The 14186-nt window shown below is 40.9% G+C and overlaps 2 protein-coding genes across 2 annotated transcripts; both read left to right on the top strand.

Moving 5' to 3' along the window:
• Positions 1-7538: 7538 nt before the first annotated feature.
• On the top strand, positions 7539-9165 carry si:ch211-127m7.2 (uncharacterized). Its single transcript, XM_063481166.1, has 3 exons — positions 7539-7749; positions 7848-7950; positions 8140-9165. The coding sequence occupies exons 1-3, from the start codon at positions 7652-7654 to the stop codon at positions 8458-8460; spliced, it is 522 nt and encodes a 173-aa protein (XP_063337236.1). The 5' UTR covers positions 7539-7651; the 3' UTR covers positions 8461-9165.
• A 1582-nt stretch (positions 9166-10747) lies between these two features.
• Positions 10748-13045, top strand: LOC134632440 (uncharacterized). Its single transcript, XM_063481165.1, has 2 exons — positions 10748-10945; positions 11603-13045. The coding sequence occupies exon 2, from the start codon at positions 11610-11612 to the stop codon at positions 12459-12461; it is 852 nt and encodes a 283-aa protein (XP_063337235.1). The 5' UTR covers positions 10748-10945; positions 11603-11609; the 3' UTR covers positions 12462-13045.
• Positions 13046-14186: the final 1141 nt, after the last annotated feature.

Raw genomic sequence — 14186 nt, 5'->3', positions numbered from 1 at the left:
CGTGTGTTCGGTTGGGAAAGGGAGCTTAAACTCCACCTCACCCTGAGCTATGTGAACTCAAAGTCTCCACGCATACCTGCTGTTACACACACAGCCAGTCCTCTGGTCCTCTGCCTGCTGCTCATTCACTGAGACACATGCAAACAAGTACACATACAGGTACACTTTCACCACACATCAAGGGTATTCAAATCCACATCAGTTACCATAGCAACCAGACTTTAGTCTTGGCTGCTTCTTCTGAGGTAATCAGAGACCTAGAAAGCAGAGGTTTGACAGAGACGGGGATCAAAGTGGAACAAAAGGTGTGCTCCTGCTCCAGGAGGAGAAAAGTACTGTTGATTTTTATTCCCCTGTGATTTACTGTAATGTTGAGTATTACTTCAGTAATACTCAATCTTTCTGATTTCCTTTCACATTACTACAATTCTGTAATTTTTCTCAGCTTTTAGAACTTTCTGATTTTCTACTCGATAAAATCATTCTTAACCCAGCTGTGCATGTGTGGGCTCCATCTCCATTAACTTATCGATGAGCTTACGAAATAGGCTATTTAAAACAAATATAGTATTTACAAGTTTTCTTCTGCTATTCACAGCACATTTTGAGACACTTTCTATGACAAAACAATCACATCTTGTTCTCATTGTCACGCTGAAGTGGACAAGAGGATGCAAAATGCTCAAGACCAGGATATTCAGACATTTGCTATTCCATGAAAAACGGGCAGCTTAGGAGGATTACAAAAAGCTCAGGGACAGTCAGTAAAGAACTGTTGGTGAGATTTATTGGCCTGCTTTGAACTTTCTGAATAGAAAAGTAGAACAAAACACAAGTTGGCATGTTTTTCTTGTTTCAAAGTGTTTCTTATTTTTAAAACATTAGGAAGGAAGGAAGGAAGGAAGGAAGGAAGGAAGGAAGGAAGGGAGGAAGGAAGGAAAGGGCCTGTATCCCTGTAAAGAGCAGGGATCTGTTCTTTAGTACACTGCTGAAAAAAAATAAAGGAATACTTTAAAAACATCACATTTCCATAGGAAAAATCACATATATACTGATATGGAATGTGTTAGGAATTAAAGGACGCCACAGAAACGGATGAAAATGAAAACGATCAACCTACAGACGTATGATTTCAAAAACACCCTGAAAGTGAAAGTGAAAAAATGATGCACCAGGCTAGTCCATTTCACAGCAAATAAAAATGTTACTCAGTAGTTGGTATGGCCCCCATGTGCTTGTATGCATGCCTGATAATGTCAGTGCTCCTAATGAGACAACAGATGGTGTCTTGGGGGAACACCTCCCAGATGTGGACCGGGGCATCGCTGAGCTCCTGGACAGTTTGAGATGCAACCTGGTGGTGTCGGACGTAGCGAAACATAATGTCCCAGAGATGTTCTGTTGGATTTAGGTCAGGCAAACGAGGAGACCAGTCAATGGTATAGATTCCTTTAGCTGCACAATGTTCTCCACAGCTTTTTCAGACCATTTCACAGCTGTCACATGTGTTCAGGGTGAACCTGTTCTCATCTGTGAAAAGCACACGGCAGCAGTTATGTACCTGCCAATTCTGGCAAAATATGACAAATACCAATGTGGTCCTGACGCCCCCAACTAGAGGATATCGGGCCCACAGGTCAACCTTAATGAAGTCTGCTTCTGATTGCTTAGTCAGAAACATTCACTCCAGTGGCCTGTTGGAGGTTGTTTTTGTAGGGCTCAGGCAGAAAGATAATGTGCTAGAAGACCATGGTACATATTGATCCTAGTGGAGTTGGTCTGCCTGTGCAGTTTCTAAATATCTATATTCCATGTGGATTGAACGGCATGACAACAGTCATAGCACCCTCTGAACAGCTGTAGAGTAAGATTAGATAAAGTCCAGCTGGAATGTTGACATTTTTTGTAACACCACAGTGTTTTGGCAATTAGATGCAAAACTGCAAACACTGAAAAAGACACACAAAAGAGGATAATGAATTCTAAATTGTTCATTTGCAGGGCTGCGAGTTTTAATTAGCATTTTGACTAGAGTCTCAAGGAGGCAAGTGATTGCTCTTATGAGCATGTGATTACAGAGGAAATTAGCATCTTCAATTTGCAGAGTACACGGATGAGTGAGCCAGGTGAGTTGGTGAAATCAACTTTAGCTCATTTTAGCCTTTCTTTTCTCATTATGAAAACGCACAAGCCCATGCACAATTTTGCAGTTTTATTAATCTGAATGAGCTGTCATGAACAGGGTCAACTTTAAGGTCATGCATCACACACAAGGACGTTTCATGGAGTTCAGCAGCAACATGTTATGACAGGGTAAAGCAGTTCCAGTGGATCTTTAACCCTTTCCAAGCACAATACTGCCACAGAAACACGCTGCCTGGACTTTGAATCTATGCCACTGTTTCCTTGAGCTGCATGTCTGCGTGTCACCATGATAAACGACAGATTGATGAATTTCGGAAGAAAAAAAAAAGGCAGTTTTATCAGCTTCCAAGGGAAAGTTATTAAGATCCCACCACGAGCCTGTGATTGGCAGGAAATCCCAATGGATTTGACCTATTACTGCCGATGAAGCAGCACAGTAGCCTTCAAGTCTCAAGTTTAACAACAGATTACTGCATCCCAGCAACTCCTTATTTATCATCATAAAGTGGGGGGGGGGGGGGGGGGGGGGGGGGGGGTTGGCTCTGGAGATTTTACGGCCTTTGGGCACTGGATGTTACAGCCGTAGATTATGTCACAACCAATCACCCTCACGCACAGTCTGCGGCATTAAATCCTACACTCAGCTGAGGAGATCAACTTGGGTCTTCTAGTGTGGGCCATAAAAATCTTTAATCAGCAGACCTGTGGCATAATTGACCTTTTCCTTTTCTTTGTTCTTGGGGTATTTAAAAGCTGTCGGTCCAAAACCTGATCTTCATGGAAATTTAAACTGATGTTTAATCATCCCCATAGATGAAGCCTTACATAAGAACCAGCTTAAGGTTCAAAGTCACGTTGACCCAGGAGACCCAGCCATTGACTGTGAACACACATGTCACATTCCTAGAGAGATTTAGACATATGTGATATCAGGAAGCACGAAGCGCTGACACTAAACAATATACTGACCTCAGGCCAGCATGACAACAGATTAGAGAAAGAAAGAAGGGCAAGAAAAACAACCCCATTAGAAAGAATGTCGGAAAGAGAACTATAGGTTAAGCTTTTAGAAGATCACAGGGCCAAATTCTTATGAAATCAGTTTTGGTTCTAAATATACCAAAAAAACAGCTTTTTCTCTTTAATCTCAGTCTTGTGTTTTTAAGTTGTCACTACTCTTCCTTCATTTCTGTTTATGAAGCAAAGCAAAATGTTAAAAGGAATTACAAATTAACGTGGGAAACCACATCGTAGCCACGTCATGATGAATTCCAATCAAGCATACATATATGCAGACAAACACAAATAATAAAAAGAGTGAAAGGCTGCATTCACACATCCTACGTGTAAACACATCTAGAACTTGGAAAATGGGAACGACTGGCTCCATTATGTTTTGTGGCAACATCCAAACGCAACCTGAAAGATAAAAAAATGTCTCTGCTTTTCCTTAAGTGTCAGGTTTTCTTCTTTGTGTTCTGCTACGCACACAAAAAAAGAAAAATGTTACATTAAGTATTGCCAGACCTGCAAACATAGTCTTTCATGGTCCTGTATAGATTTGCAAATCCACAGCTATGCCATAGCGAGAAGGCGTTGTGTCTGTGCCAACAGATAAGATCATTCAGTGGAAATTTTTCATTCAATTTAAACATTCTGCTCTTCATAAATCTTGCTCTCTGGCGCCATATGGCCAATCACAAGGAGGGCTTCTGAGCCAGATGGCCAATGGCAATGACCCTTACTCAAATCAGGGTTAATCTCAGGAAGACAACGATAAGATTACTCTGCTTCATACCAATTAGAGCAAGAAGAACATGTGATTGGCAAGCCTATGGAAAATCAGATATTATATAATTACACTTCTACTCTGATGAGCCACAAGTTTAAAACCACCAACAGGTGAAGTAAATAATACTATTCACCTTGTTGCTGAGAAACCTTAACTCTTGGCTTTTGTATGGCTGCTACTTTGACACGTGTCAGCCATCTAAACATTGCCATAGATCCAGCCACCTCCCGCCATGGCACTCTGAAAGGACAATGCACCTCGTCATACAGCTAGGGCTGAGATCACAATGATGACGCAGCCTCAAAACTCATCAGATCCCGGTCTGACTGACTCCAAACTCCCAGTGCCAGACATCACAGGACATCCCCAGAGGTGGCGTGACTGTGCTTCAGTGGGTCAGAGCAGGGGCCCGCACAATATTAGGTTAATGGTACTGCTGACCAGTAGTATATGATATAAACAGCTGATAGGTTTGTTTAAAATGATTTGACTCACAAAAATCTACCGTGTGAAAATTTTATATAAGAAGATGTTACAAAAATTTAAGTAATTAATTAAAAAAAGAGGGTTACTACTGAAAAAAGACATTTAAAAAGTGTTTAACAAAATCATGGTGGTGATACTCAAGTTTAGCACATTTTGGACAAGTCTGACCCACAAATTCAGCAGGCTAGAGAAGCAGCGACAAGATTTACTCTATTGGCAAACAGAAATCTTCTTAGCACAGCCTGATCTGTGGATGTGGCAGCAAGCCTGGAGGAGGATGAGTCCAATACTATATTGGGGTCTACACAGATTTGCGTGCGTGTGTCTTTACGTTTAGATCATTTTTATATGATTTTTTTGATTTTGCAGTGATGCCACTGAGTTAATGATGATGATAAGTTGTAAACACCGCACACAGAGTTAGTGAGGCGTTTTAAAAGTGACAAATTGAAAGCAGCTCAGTGAGAGTGCTGTCTGGAACCCTCGTGTTTTATTGGTGACCTTTTTTTCTCATAAATCATGCCTGGCGGATTTAAAAGCTATTCCAAATTATAGTCACTAATACAGTTTGTTGTTGGTTAAGAGCCCCCTTTCAGTGCCATCTGTAAGAATAAATAAAAATAATATCGTGGGAGATTTTGAGGATTTTTCTTGCCAGTTCAGGCTGCTGGTTATTGTTTTTTCTTAAAATGCACTGAACTTAAGAGCTTAAAGGAAAATTACATTGTGAACACATCTTGCTGTTAACATGCTGTTTGCCTTGAGATTTTTTTTTTTGTGTCCCTTTTTTCCACTTTTTAATTTAGTCAAACATACAAAGCCGGTCCTTGTAATCAAAGCCTAAGCGCTTGTAGGCAGGGGCTTTAGAGACATAATTAAAAGGCCAGAGTGAGAGAAGGCAGCTTTGGTGTACAAAGTGACAGAAAGTGAGAGTCTGATGCAAGGTTGTTTAGAACATCAGTGATTTAAAGAGGAGGATAAAAGGACAGAGGGAGGAGAAAGGAGTAGAGTGAAAGAGCGAGAAAGAAATGTGTCATGCAGCTGGACAGATTATCTACTGATGGCCCGTAAGATCAAGTCACACATGGCTAGAGATCATCAGCATGTCCAGATTGCATTTTAACAGCTACAAGCATCTAACTGTCTTTCTAAAGTGGGAGGACACAAATCAGAAAGTGGTACTGATTTGTAAAGATTACTATTATTTTATTTATTTATTTTAGCTTACGTCTGCGTTTTTGTGCTTGAATCTGCAGAAGAGCTGAGACAATAGAAAGTCCTGGGCGAAAGATTGGAAATTAGATTAGACCAGACTTAGAACACAGTTTTAATCACACTCACAGTACTTGTGATCCTGATTACTTCCAGCAAAATAAAGCGAGCATATGTGTGCACAAGTAAGTGTGCAATGATATGGAAAGAGAAAGAGATTTGCAAATGGTGCCTGAATTTTGTGTACACTGTATATAACTGTGCATTTTTTACAACACATAATTTAACATTTGGGCCCATGCATTTATGTATTAACTGGAGGAGCATAAGGATCATTAACAGAAATGTGCCACTAGATTAACTGTTTTCAGTGATAGTGGTGCATTTTTGAAGCACATCTGTAAGCTGTCAAACTCAGTGCCATCCACTTATCATAAACTGAAGTGGAAATAGCTAAACTACATTTCTTATTGATTAAGTACTGGCTAATGATGTTTATCTGATGTTTATTTATACTGATGTTTTTATTGTTTTATTCGTAATAGTTCACATTCTTCTTTACCACTTTTAGAATTATTTTATTATTTTTTTAAGTTATTTGTAGATTCACTTATTTATACTCCTCAAAAACAAAAACAAAAAAACTGGAATGGTTTAAAAGGTGGAGGCCAATGATGTGTTTTTCCTCCTCATCTTAGCTGACTATATGTTTGTTGTTTGTTTGTTTGGTTGGTTGGTTAGGGTCAGTGTCACTACTCTCTACAGAGGTTGCACAGGCAGACCAACCCTGCCAGGATCAATATGTGCCATTGCCAGAAGGTTTGCTGTGCCTTCCAGTACAGTCTCAAGAGTGTGGAGGAGATTCCAGGAGACAGATAGTTATTCTAAGAGACCTGGACAGAGCTGTAGAAGATCTATAAGTCATGAGCATGACTAGTATCTGCTCCAGAGCACTGCCAGAGCAATAAAATGACCCCCAGCAGGCCACTGGTGTGAATGTCTCTGACCAAGCAATCAGAAACATTCATGAGCATGGGGTCATGGCCGTACATCCTCTAGTGGGCAGGACCAGTACTGGTGCCATGTGCTTTTCACAGATGAGAGCAGGTTCACTCTGACCCTTTTTCAAAACAGATTCAGCAGTAAGAACAACAGCTTAATCTGTGTCAAACTCAGTTCTGAATGTACAGTGCACCATGTACCAAAATATTAATGTCAGATAAGGGGGAAGAAAGGAAAATATGGAAGATACTGTACAGGTACACCACTCAGGTTGGTTACAAAATGTTATTATCACCACTGCAGAATGAAGACAAATGTGAAACAGTCACAATCTCTCATGGTGCAGCATGTGGTTTCTTTAAATTATAACCACAAATAATGTCAAGAATACATGATGCTACTGGGAAGTTTGCCTTTGACCTTTTTGATATAAATGTTATGATGTCATGATTTTGTCTTAGTGGAATTTTTGTTGATCCTAAAGTATGTGAAAACACATGTTCTGTGAGTTCACTGTGACTTTTGAGTCTTGAAGTCAAAGAAATTTTCTCAAGGTCCTTTCAGATATTGCATCTCTGGGACAGACAGTGAGATTACATAATGTCTCCATTCATGAGTGCTGAAATAAAAAGCAAATCTACAAGTTTTAAGCTCAAAGGGCGGGGTGGGTGAAGGTGGGGGTTTAAAGAAGTTAAATGAAAAAAAGTAGAGCTCTAACGCCGTCTAGCGGACAATAAAGTCTGAATCACTATTTTGAAAACCGCCGTTTGCTAATCCTTTGTTGTCGTGGCTGTATGGTGCCATTACATCCTTGTCCGCTAGGTGTCGCTAGCGACTCTGTCAGCCCGTGACATCACGGTTACTCTCTGCTGTGATTGGTTGTTATAGGGTTGTCAGCGGCACCAGAGCTCGTGCAAACCGTGTTGTAAACAGGTTAGTCTCGTTTCATTTTACGTGATGTTGCGGCAGACTTTCGAAGTGTTGTAAAGCTGCGTACGACGTAAAGAGAGCGGCATGTCAGAAAGACACAGGTCGCTGCCTGCATGGATGGCAAAGAAAGAGGAGAAAAGCCAAGAAAAGAAGCCACTGAAGAGAAAGCGGAAAGCTGCCAGGTAGTTATCGTAAGAAACACGATCGGGCTCGGTTTAAGGTCCCATTTAAAGCTCCTTAAATTTTTTTAAACTTACCCAATCCACTTATATGTTCCCAGGTCTGCTTTCTACTGTATGAACGAGCAAGAGCTGGTAGAAGCAGCTGTTTCCTATTTCACAAACAGCTCATGTGAGGAGCTGACACTCGTGACTCACCAGCAGGTGGTGCTGCTTCTCTTTTCAGACCTTTGATTTTTTTTTTCTCTACATGCCCTATACATGCAATATAATGATGTGAAAGTCCATTATATCCAATATTACTGTGTGCAGTTAAACTCTTAATCATCACATGTGGGTTACGACTTAACTGTCGTGTAATATTTGCTTGATCTCCCCTTCTCCCACACCCAGGGTAAACAAAAAGCAGTGGACACAGTTAAGAAGATGGGGAAATCCACAAATTCACAGCTGACAGCGAATCCAGTTGCTGCAGAGGAGTCCCCATCAGACTGCACTGAAGATCTGGACATGACGTATGTTTCAGAATCAGACTTGGACATTACAGAGGTAGAAACATTACCGTACACCAGCAGCCCGCAGCATCAAACATCTGAGCGTCGGCATTCAGGAACAGTTGAGGATGTGGAGGCTGGGAAGACGCATGAACCACCGCAGACAGCAGCAGAGGACAGCGATGCCTTACGCCTTGTACGGGAAATTTTTTTCAGCTGATTAACTTATTTAATTGACACTAAAAAGTTTTTGCATTAAGTTGAAAAGTGTCATTTGGGGGAATGCTTCCTAAATTACGAATTCAGGTGAGAGTGCAGTCAGTACTTGAGGACACATAGCTCGCAGCCCATCCATAAAGAAGCAGTTTGGAGAATGGATCCATTAATTGGTGTCTCAGAGAGGTACATCCCAGCAGCGCTTCACAGGACTACATCCAGAGAAGGAGACAAGTAATTAATTCACCAAAGCTTCTGCACTGAAATCAAATTTCAGCGCTTCAGTCTATGTTTCAGTGGCATCATCTAGCACCGCGTGTGAGCGAAACTACTTATTTTAGTATCTTACAGTGTGACAGTTACTTAAGTGTTGTGTTTGTTTTTTTCTCACTTGGGTCCACACTCTAAAATTGACAACATGGCATTTTTTTTAGGTTTACTGAAGGTTTAAATGAGGAAAAAAAAAAAAACAGAACGGTTTTTGTTTTCACATGCATGACACTGTATATGAAACTGACAGCATCTGTGGGTTTTTCACCACAAAGGTTTGGTGTTAGAAATGTTTCCACCAGAAGGCCTAACAAGTTCCTGCTAGTACCCTGAGCATAGTACTCCACTTGTGCAGTACTTGTACTGCACAAGTGGCCTTGTTCTGTGGGGAGAAACTTGAAAAAAGCCTTGCTTTTGCATTAAACTGCTAAAACATAAAGCAGACTGTTATTCATGTGAATTAACTAGAAATTGTAGTTATAGAAATCACATTACTGTTGCTCCTTGAATATATGAGGTAGCAGATATAAGAACACACTTTGAAAAAAAAAATATATTCTTTATTCCTTACAGCTTATATAGAAATAACTGTCAGCACAATTAGGGTACCACTCATGCATCCACCAGCTGTGCATTTTAGACTCAACAGACCATATTTTTTGTTGTGTTATACATTATGTGTGTTGGCTTTCATAAACCACTTGGTAAAGAGATACAAAGTGATATTGCAGCACCAAAAGACACAGCTTATCATTAAATACATCATGACAGCAATCAACATATTCTCCTAAGCAGATTCCTGTGTAATTGCATTAATATAGTACTTTTCTAGTTTTACTGACCACTCAAAGGTCTTTGTGATATGATCATAACATTAATCGCTTTATTTAAACTGCACAGTATGTGGCTCATGTTTACATTTAAGCAGGGATGAGCTTAAGCATTTCGCTGCGTTCCCAGTATGATCTCAGTCGCTTACCTGACACATGGGTCAGTGCAGATGTGATAGCCAGCTCTATCACCACACCCAAATAGATATAGAACCAAATGGTTATGTTTTGCCAGCTCACATATGACTGATAGACAAACAAAAAACTAAAAAGGCCAGCCAGGGTGAGCAAGGCTGCTCCGACCTGGAAAGTCGTGCTGCAAAAGATAGCAGGTTCGTCTTTGTCAGAGATGACTGAATGCATGCCCATCAGGGCAAACGCCACAATAATCACTGGAACATACACAGCTAGGTAAACCGCTACTCTGACAGAGTTAGAATGTGGCTTAGATAAAGTCTCAGCTTCAGCTCCTTGGGATTGCGATAGCTCGTACAGGTGACTCTTATACACATTATCACAGGACCATTCACCAGTTTGTTGGATCTGACAGAATCTGTAGGGGCTGATGAGGACTTTATCGGAGCGAATAAACACACCATCAAAAGGCACCAAGGTGATTATCATCTGAACCATGACAAGCAGAAGAAGCAGAAAGATCCCACGAACGTGACACGCGGGACTCCTCACAGCACATTGGGCTCTCTGCTCAGGCCACATCCTCACTGCTCTGTAGATTAAATAAAACAAACATTCTGCAAACTAAGCATGAGAATGATGTATATCAGAGCAGAAAAGAGAAGCTCAAAGTACCACAGATCCTAAAGACGTTTGACTGTCTTGCAGCATAAGAACACGCTGATGTTACAGTAAATGTGTCAGTGGTTTTGTGTTCAGCCTCAGTCAGCCGATCACCACGTTTACTTCCCCAATATGAAGGCCTTATGTCATATAACTGTATTCATGTTCCTGTCATCATGACTCTACTGAACAACTAATGCATAAGCTTTCTATAAGGAAATCTACAACTGTCCAGGGCTTTAATAACACACGATTTAGTGGTTTAGTTTAATGGCATATCTAGTTTGACTGAGTAAGGCAGATCCTTTAATTTATTATTATTATTATTATTATTATCGTTTTTGTTGTTGTTTACTTACGTTTAGTAACCGAGAAAAGGCAACGAAGCCAATCTGGTTCAGGAAGTTAAGTGGTTGCGCGCTGGAGCGCGCACCGTGGACGCGGAGAATGTGCGCCTCAGCAGTCTGTGCAGGGCTCAGCTCCTCTCTGCTGTGCGCACTTCGAGCGGTTTAACAAGCAGTCTCCTCCACGAGCGGGATCATCAGCAACTTTATATATATATAGGCCTGCTGCAACGCCAAAAGTACAAAGGTTGGTGAAATGCTATTATCCTCCTAGACATTTTAACCACAGTGTTTTTGCTCCTTCTCTACTATTTGGATACAATTTAACAGTCTGAGCACCGCGACAGGGAGGCGGGGTCGTCTGCAAAACTTGTTTTTCCTTTCGCGATCACCAAATATTAATGTTTACTGCCTAACTTATGTTGCTCGCATTTTTTTATTTTTTTAGTAGCGCATAATACTAGTTATGTGAGTTATGCTTCGTTTTCATAAGCGACTGGAACATATTATTTTATAGAATCTAAGAAAGACAAAACAACAATGAATCTGCAGACTTTAATTGACATTTTTAAGTAAGGGGATGTTGAGTGAAAGTCTATGAAGTGGTCAAAAGTTGTGACTGCACAGGTCATGATGTGTCCAGAGTGTTTTTTGTTTTGTTTTTTTTGTGGTCGGCATGTGTATATCAGGGTACAGGAAGTAAAGGATTAATCAAACAAGTGCTTTAGGTGGTCCTTGGGCTCTCCAGAAATATATTTAACATCTCAGAAAAAATAGAGCACACAGTGCAAAGAAGAAGAACATAATGTACTAAAACACACAAATTTCATCTCCACCAGTCAAATAAGCATCTCTCTTGGCATTAGTTTAAATCCGTTTATATTCATTTTGACTTTCTGTACAGGCTCATTATGGGAAACAGGCTCAGCAGAAGGCGAGAAACCCCAGCCAGCACCCATGAAACTGTGGCTGCTGAAGAGAAGACCACAAAGGAGCCAGGAAACGACTCTGCAGTTACACAGACTCACGAAGCCGCCAAAACAGAGGATCTAGATGTGGTGGTGGGAGAGCCAGTGACACCAGTGGTGTGTTTACCCAATGAAGAATGTGTCGCGGAGTTTAAAGAAGCAGAGGCTTCCAGTGCCTCAGCCCCGAAAAATGATACAGAACCAGCACCTGTGGTAAAGGAAGCCCCAGTCCAACCTGAACCTCAGGTCTCAGCCAGCACACCTTCAGAACCAGCTGCTGAAGCCGAGCTTGCTCCTGACTCCGAACCAGACATTGAGATAGTCCAGCCCATCTCAGAGCCAGCACCAGCCTCAGTGGAGCATCTGGAGCAGCAGCCGGATCAACTAACACAAGAGTCTCTCCATGAACCGGTTCTTTCTTCGCCCCCTTTGACCGACTCTGGTCCCCCTGATTTCGCGCCCTCCCAAGATCCCATCCCTGTCCCAGTCAATCCAGACGAGCCATCAGACCTCCCATCAGGTGAGGAACGCCAAGATGGTGATGAGGCTGCTGACAATTCCACGCTTGAGCCAGAGAAGCCAGCAGAAGCACATCTGGAAAAGCCGATGGAGGTGGAGGCTGAAGAGAGTTTGGAGAAGCTTGGAAGTGATGTCAACGAGGAAAGCGTTAGTGAAACCCCAAAGAACTCGGAGCTGAGAGGAAATGACCTTGTCAGTGACCTCATTCCAAGAGATGTCAATTTCCCTGATGACACTCCCATCACAGACATGAGCACATCTACTGAGCTGATGTGAATCCATCAGAGGATTCATGAAGGAAGTGAAACCCTCTAAATCTAAATTGTGAATGGATCTAAAAACAGTGGTTTGTCTCACCCTAAGTGCCCACATTAATGCTAATAGAGCCTTTTTTTTAATGTTAAATGAACCAAAGGTGCCAAAAAGCAGTGTGTGTGTACATGTGTGTGTTGTGATGGAAAGAAGAGTGACCTAGAATACTTCATTATTAGACAGAGATCTTCATCTGTGAAGATCCAGGCAGAAATTAAATGTGTCTTGTATATATTTGAGCAGTTTTCTTTTTTGTTTTAAAAAAAATTGGCAACAAAAAGAAAAATGAAAAGAAGGTTAATGAAATAAATGTAAAGGACAAAGAATGCAACTTCAGCTGGAAACGGCATATGCATTCCACAACTGGTTACAAGTATCTACTACACATTTATGAATTAACATAGTAATACATGGCATTTTCAATAATCCACTAATCAGAATGATTGTCATCTTATGTAATTTTAAATAAAATAAATGAATTTTCAATTTCAAGTAGTTGCCTTTGAAAATAAACTGGCATTTACACATCACAATCTTGCTCCCTGTTTTTCAAAAGTATATTTTATAGTATCTGGTCACACTGAAGATTCTGGGAATGGATTTTTGTGGGGGAGGAAAAATAGGAGATACTCTGGGCATGTTTGACAAACTACTACATGTACGGGGCACTCTGCAAATGGCAATAGAAATCTATGTAGCAAATCCCAGTTCATTTAAGAGGGACTGGAGCTTCTCACTGTCTCGTGGGAGAGAGGACATCAGAGGAGGGAGGAGAAAAGGGGGAGACTAGGCCACATTCTTTCCAGAGGAAGGAGATTTTCATGGGGCCTGGGTCAAAAGTCTTCAGTGTGACTGCATTTCAGTCCATGAGAAATCTGTTCCTCACATGCCTCCCCTTGCTATCACTACATTGCTATCCCAAAATCTTGTCTGAGTAGTCAGGACACTGGTATGAGAGGCCACTCCTAAATGCCTTAAAACTTTAATCTAGTCATGTGGAAAGAAAGCACACGCTTTTGCAATTCTGTGGTTTAATTTATCAGGTCATAAAAAATAACCTAAAACTGGGTAACCACAACCTCAGATATTACATCATAACAAGATTAAACCACAATGTAGAAGCAGTGTGTGAAAAGCAGCCGACAGGTGCTGCTAACCAAATACATTTGATTAATTGATTAATTAGCAAATGTTTGCACCTCTATAAAAGCAGAGATTTTGGCAGAGTGCTGGCTTGGAGCATTGCCCGTTTTTTCATGAGTGGAAAACATTTAAGACGGTTTCCAATATTCCCAGCTGTGGATATCTATTTACTCCTCCACGTGGTGGAGGGGTAAATATTTGGGCTCAGTTTGCAGCTACAGGATCCGGACACCTTGCAGTCATTAAGTCGACAGTGAACTCCTCTGTACATCAGTCTAGAGTCACATGTAAGGCCATGTATCAGTCTTTTATATCCTCGACAATAATATGAAAGACTGATAGTCATGCAGAAAATGATTACTTCACGTTATTGTTATTAAGGTGGTTTTACAAGCTAAATGGGTGTAGTTAGTTTTTCACATACCACTTCTGCAGTTTAGCTTTTTGTTAAATAAATATAGTGTAATATGTTGTGTTGTTTTTTGTTGTAGGTTGTTGTATTTTTTTTTTAGTAATTTTAGAACATGGTAAGGACCGGATGATTTT

This window comes from Pelmatolapia mariae, linkage group LG7 (assembly GCF_036321145.2).
Source record: "Pelmatolapia mariae isolate MD_Pm_ZW linkage group LG7, Pm_UMD_F_2, whole genome shotgun sequence".
Classification (NCBI taxonomy): Eukaryota; Metazoa; Chordata; class Actinopteri; order Cichliformes; family Cichlidae; genus Pelmatolapia; species Pelmatolapia mariae.
The sequence above is the reverse complement of the archived record's forward strand: the minus strand, read 5'-3'. Positions and strand labels throughout refer to the sequence as shown.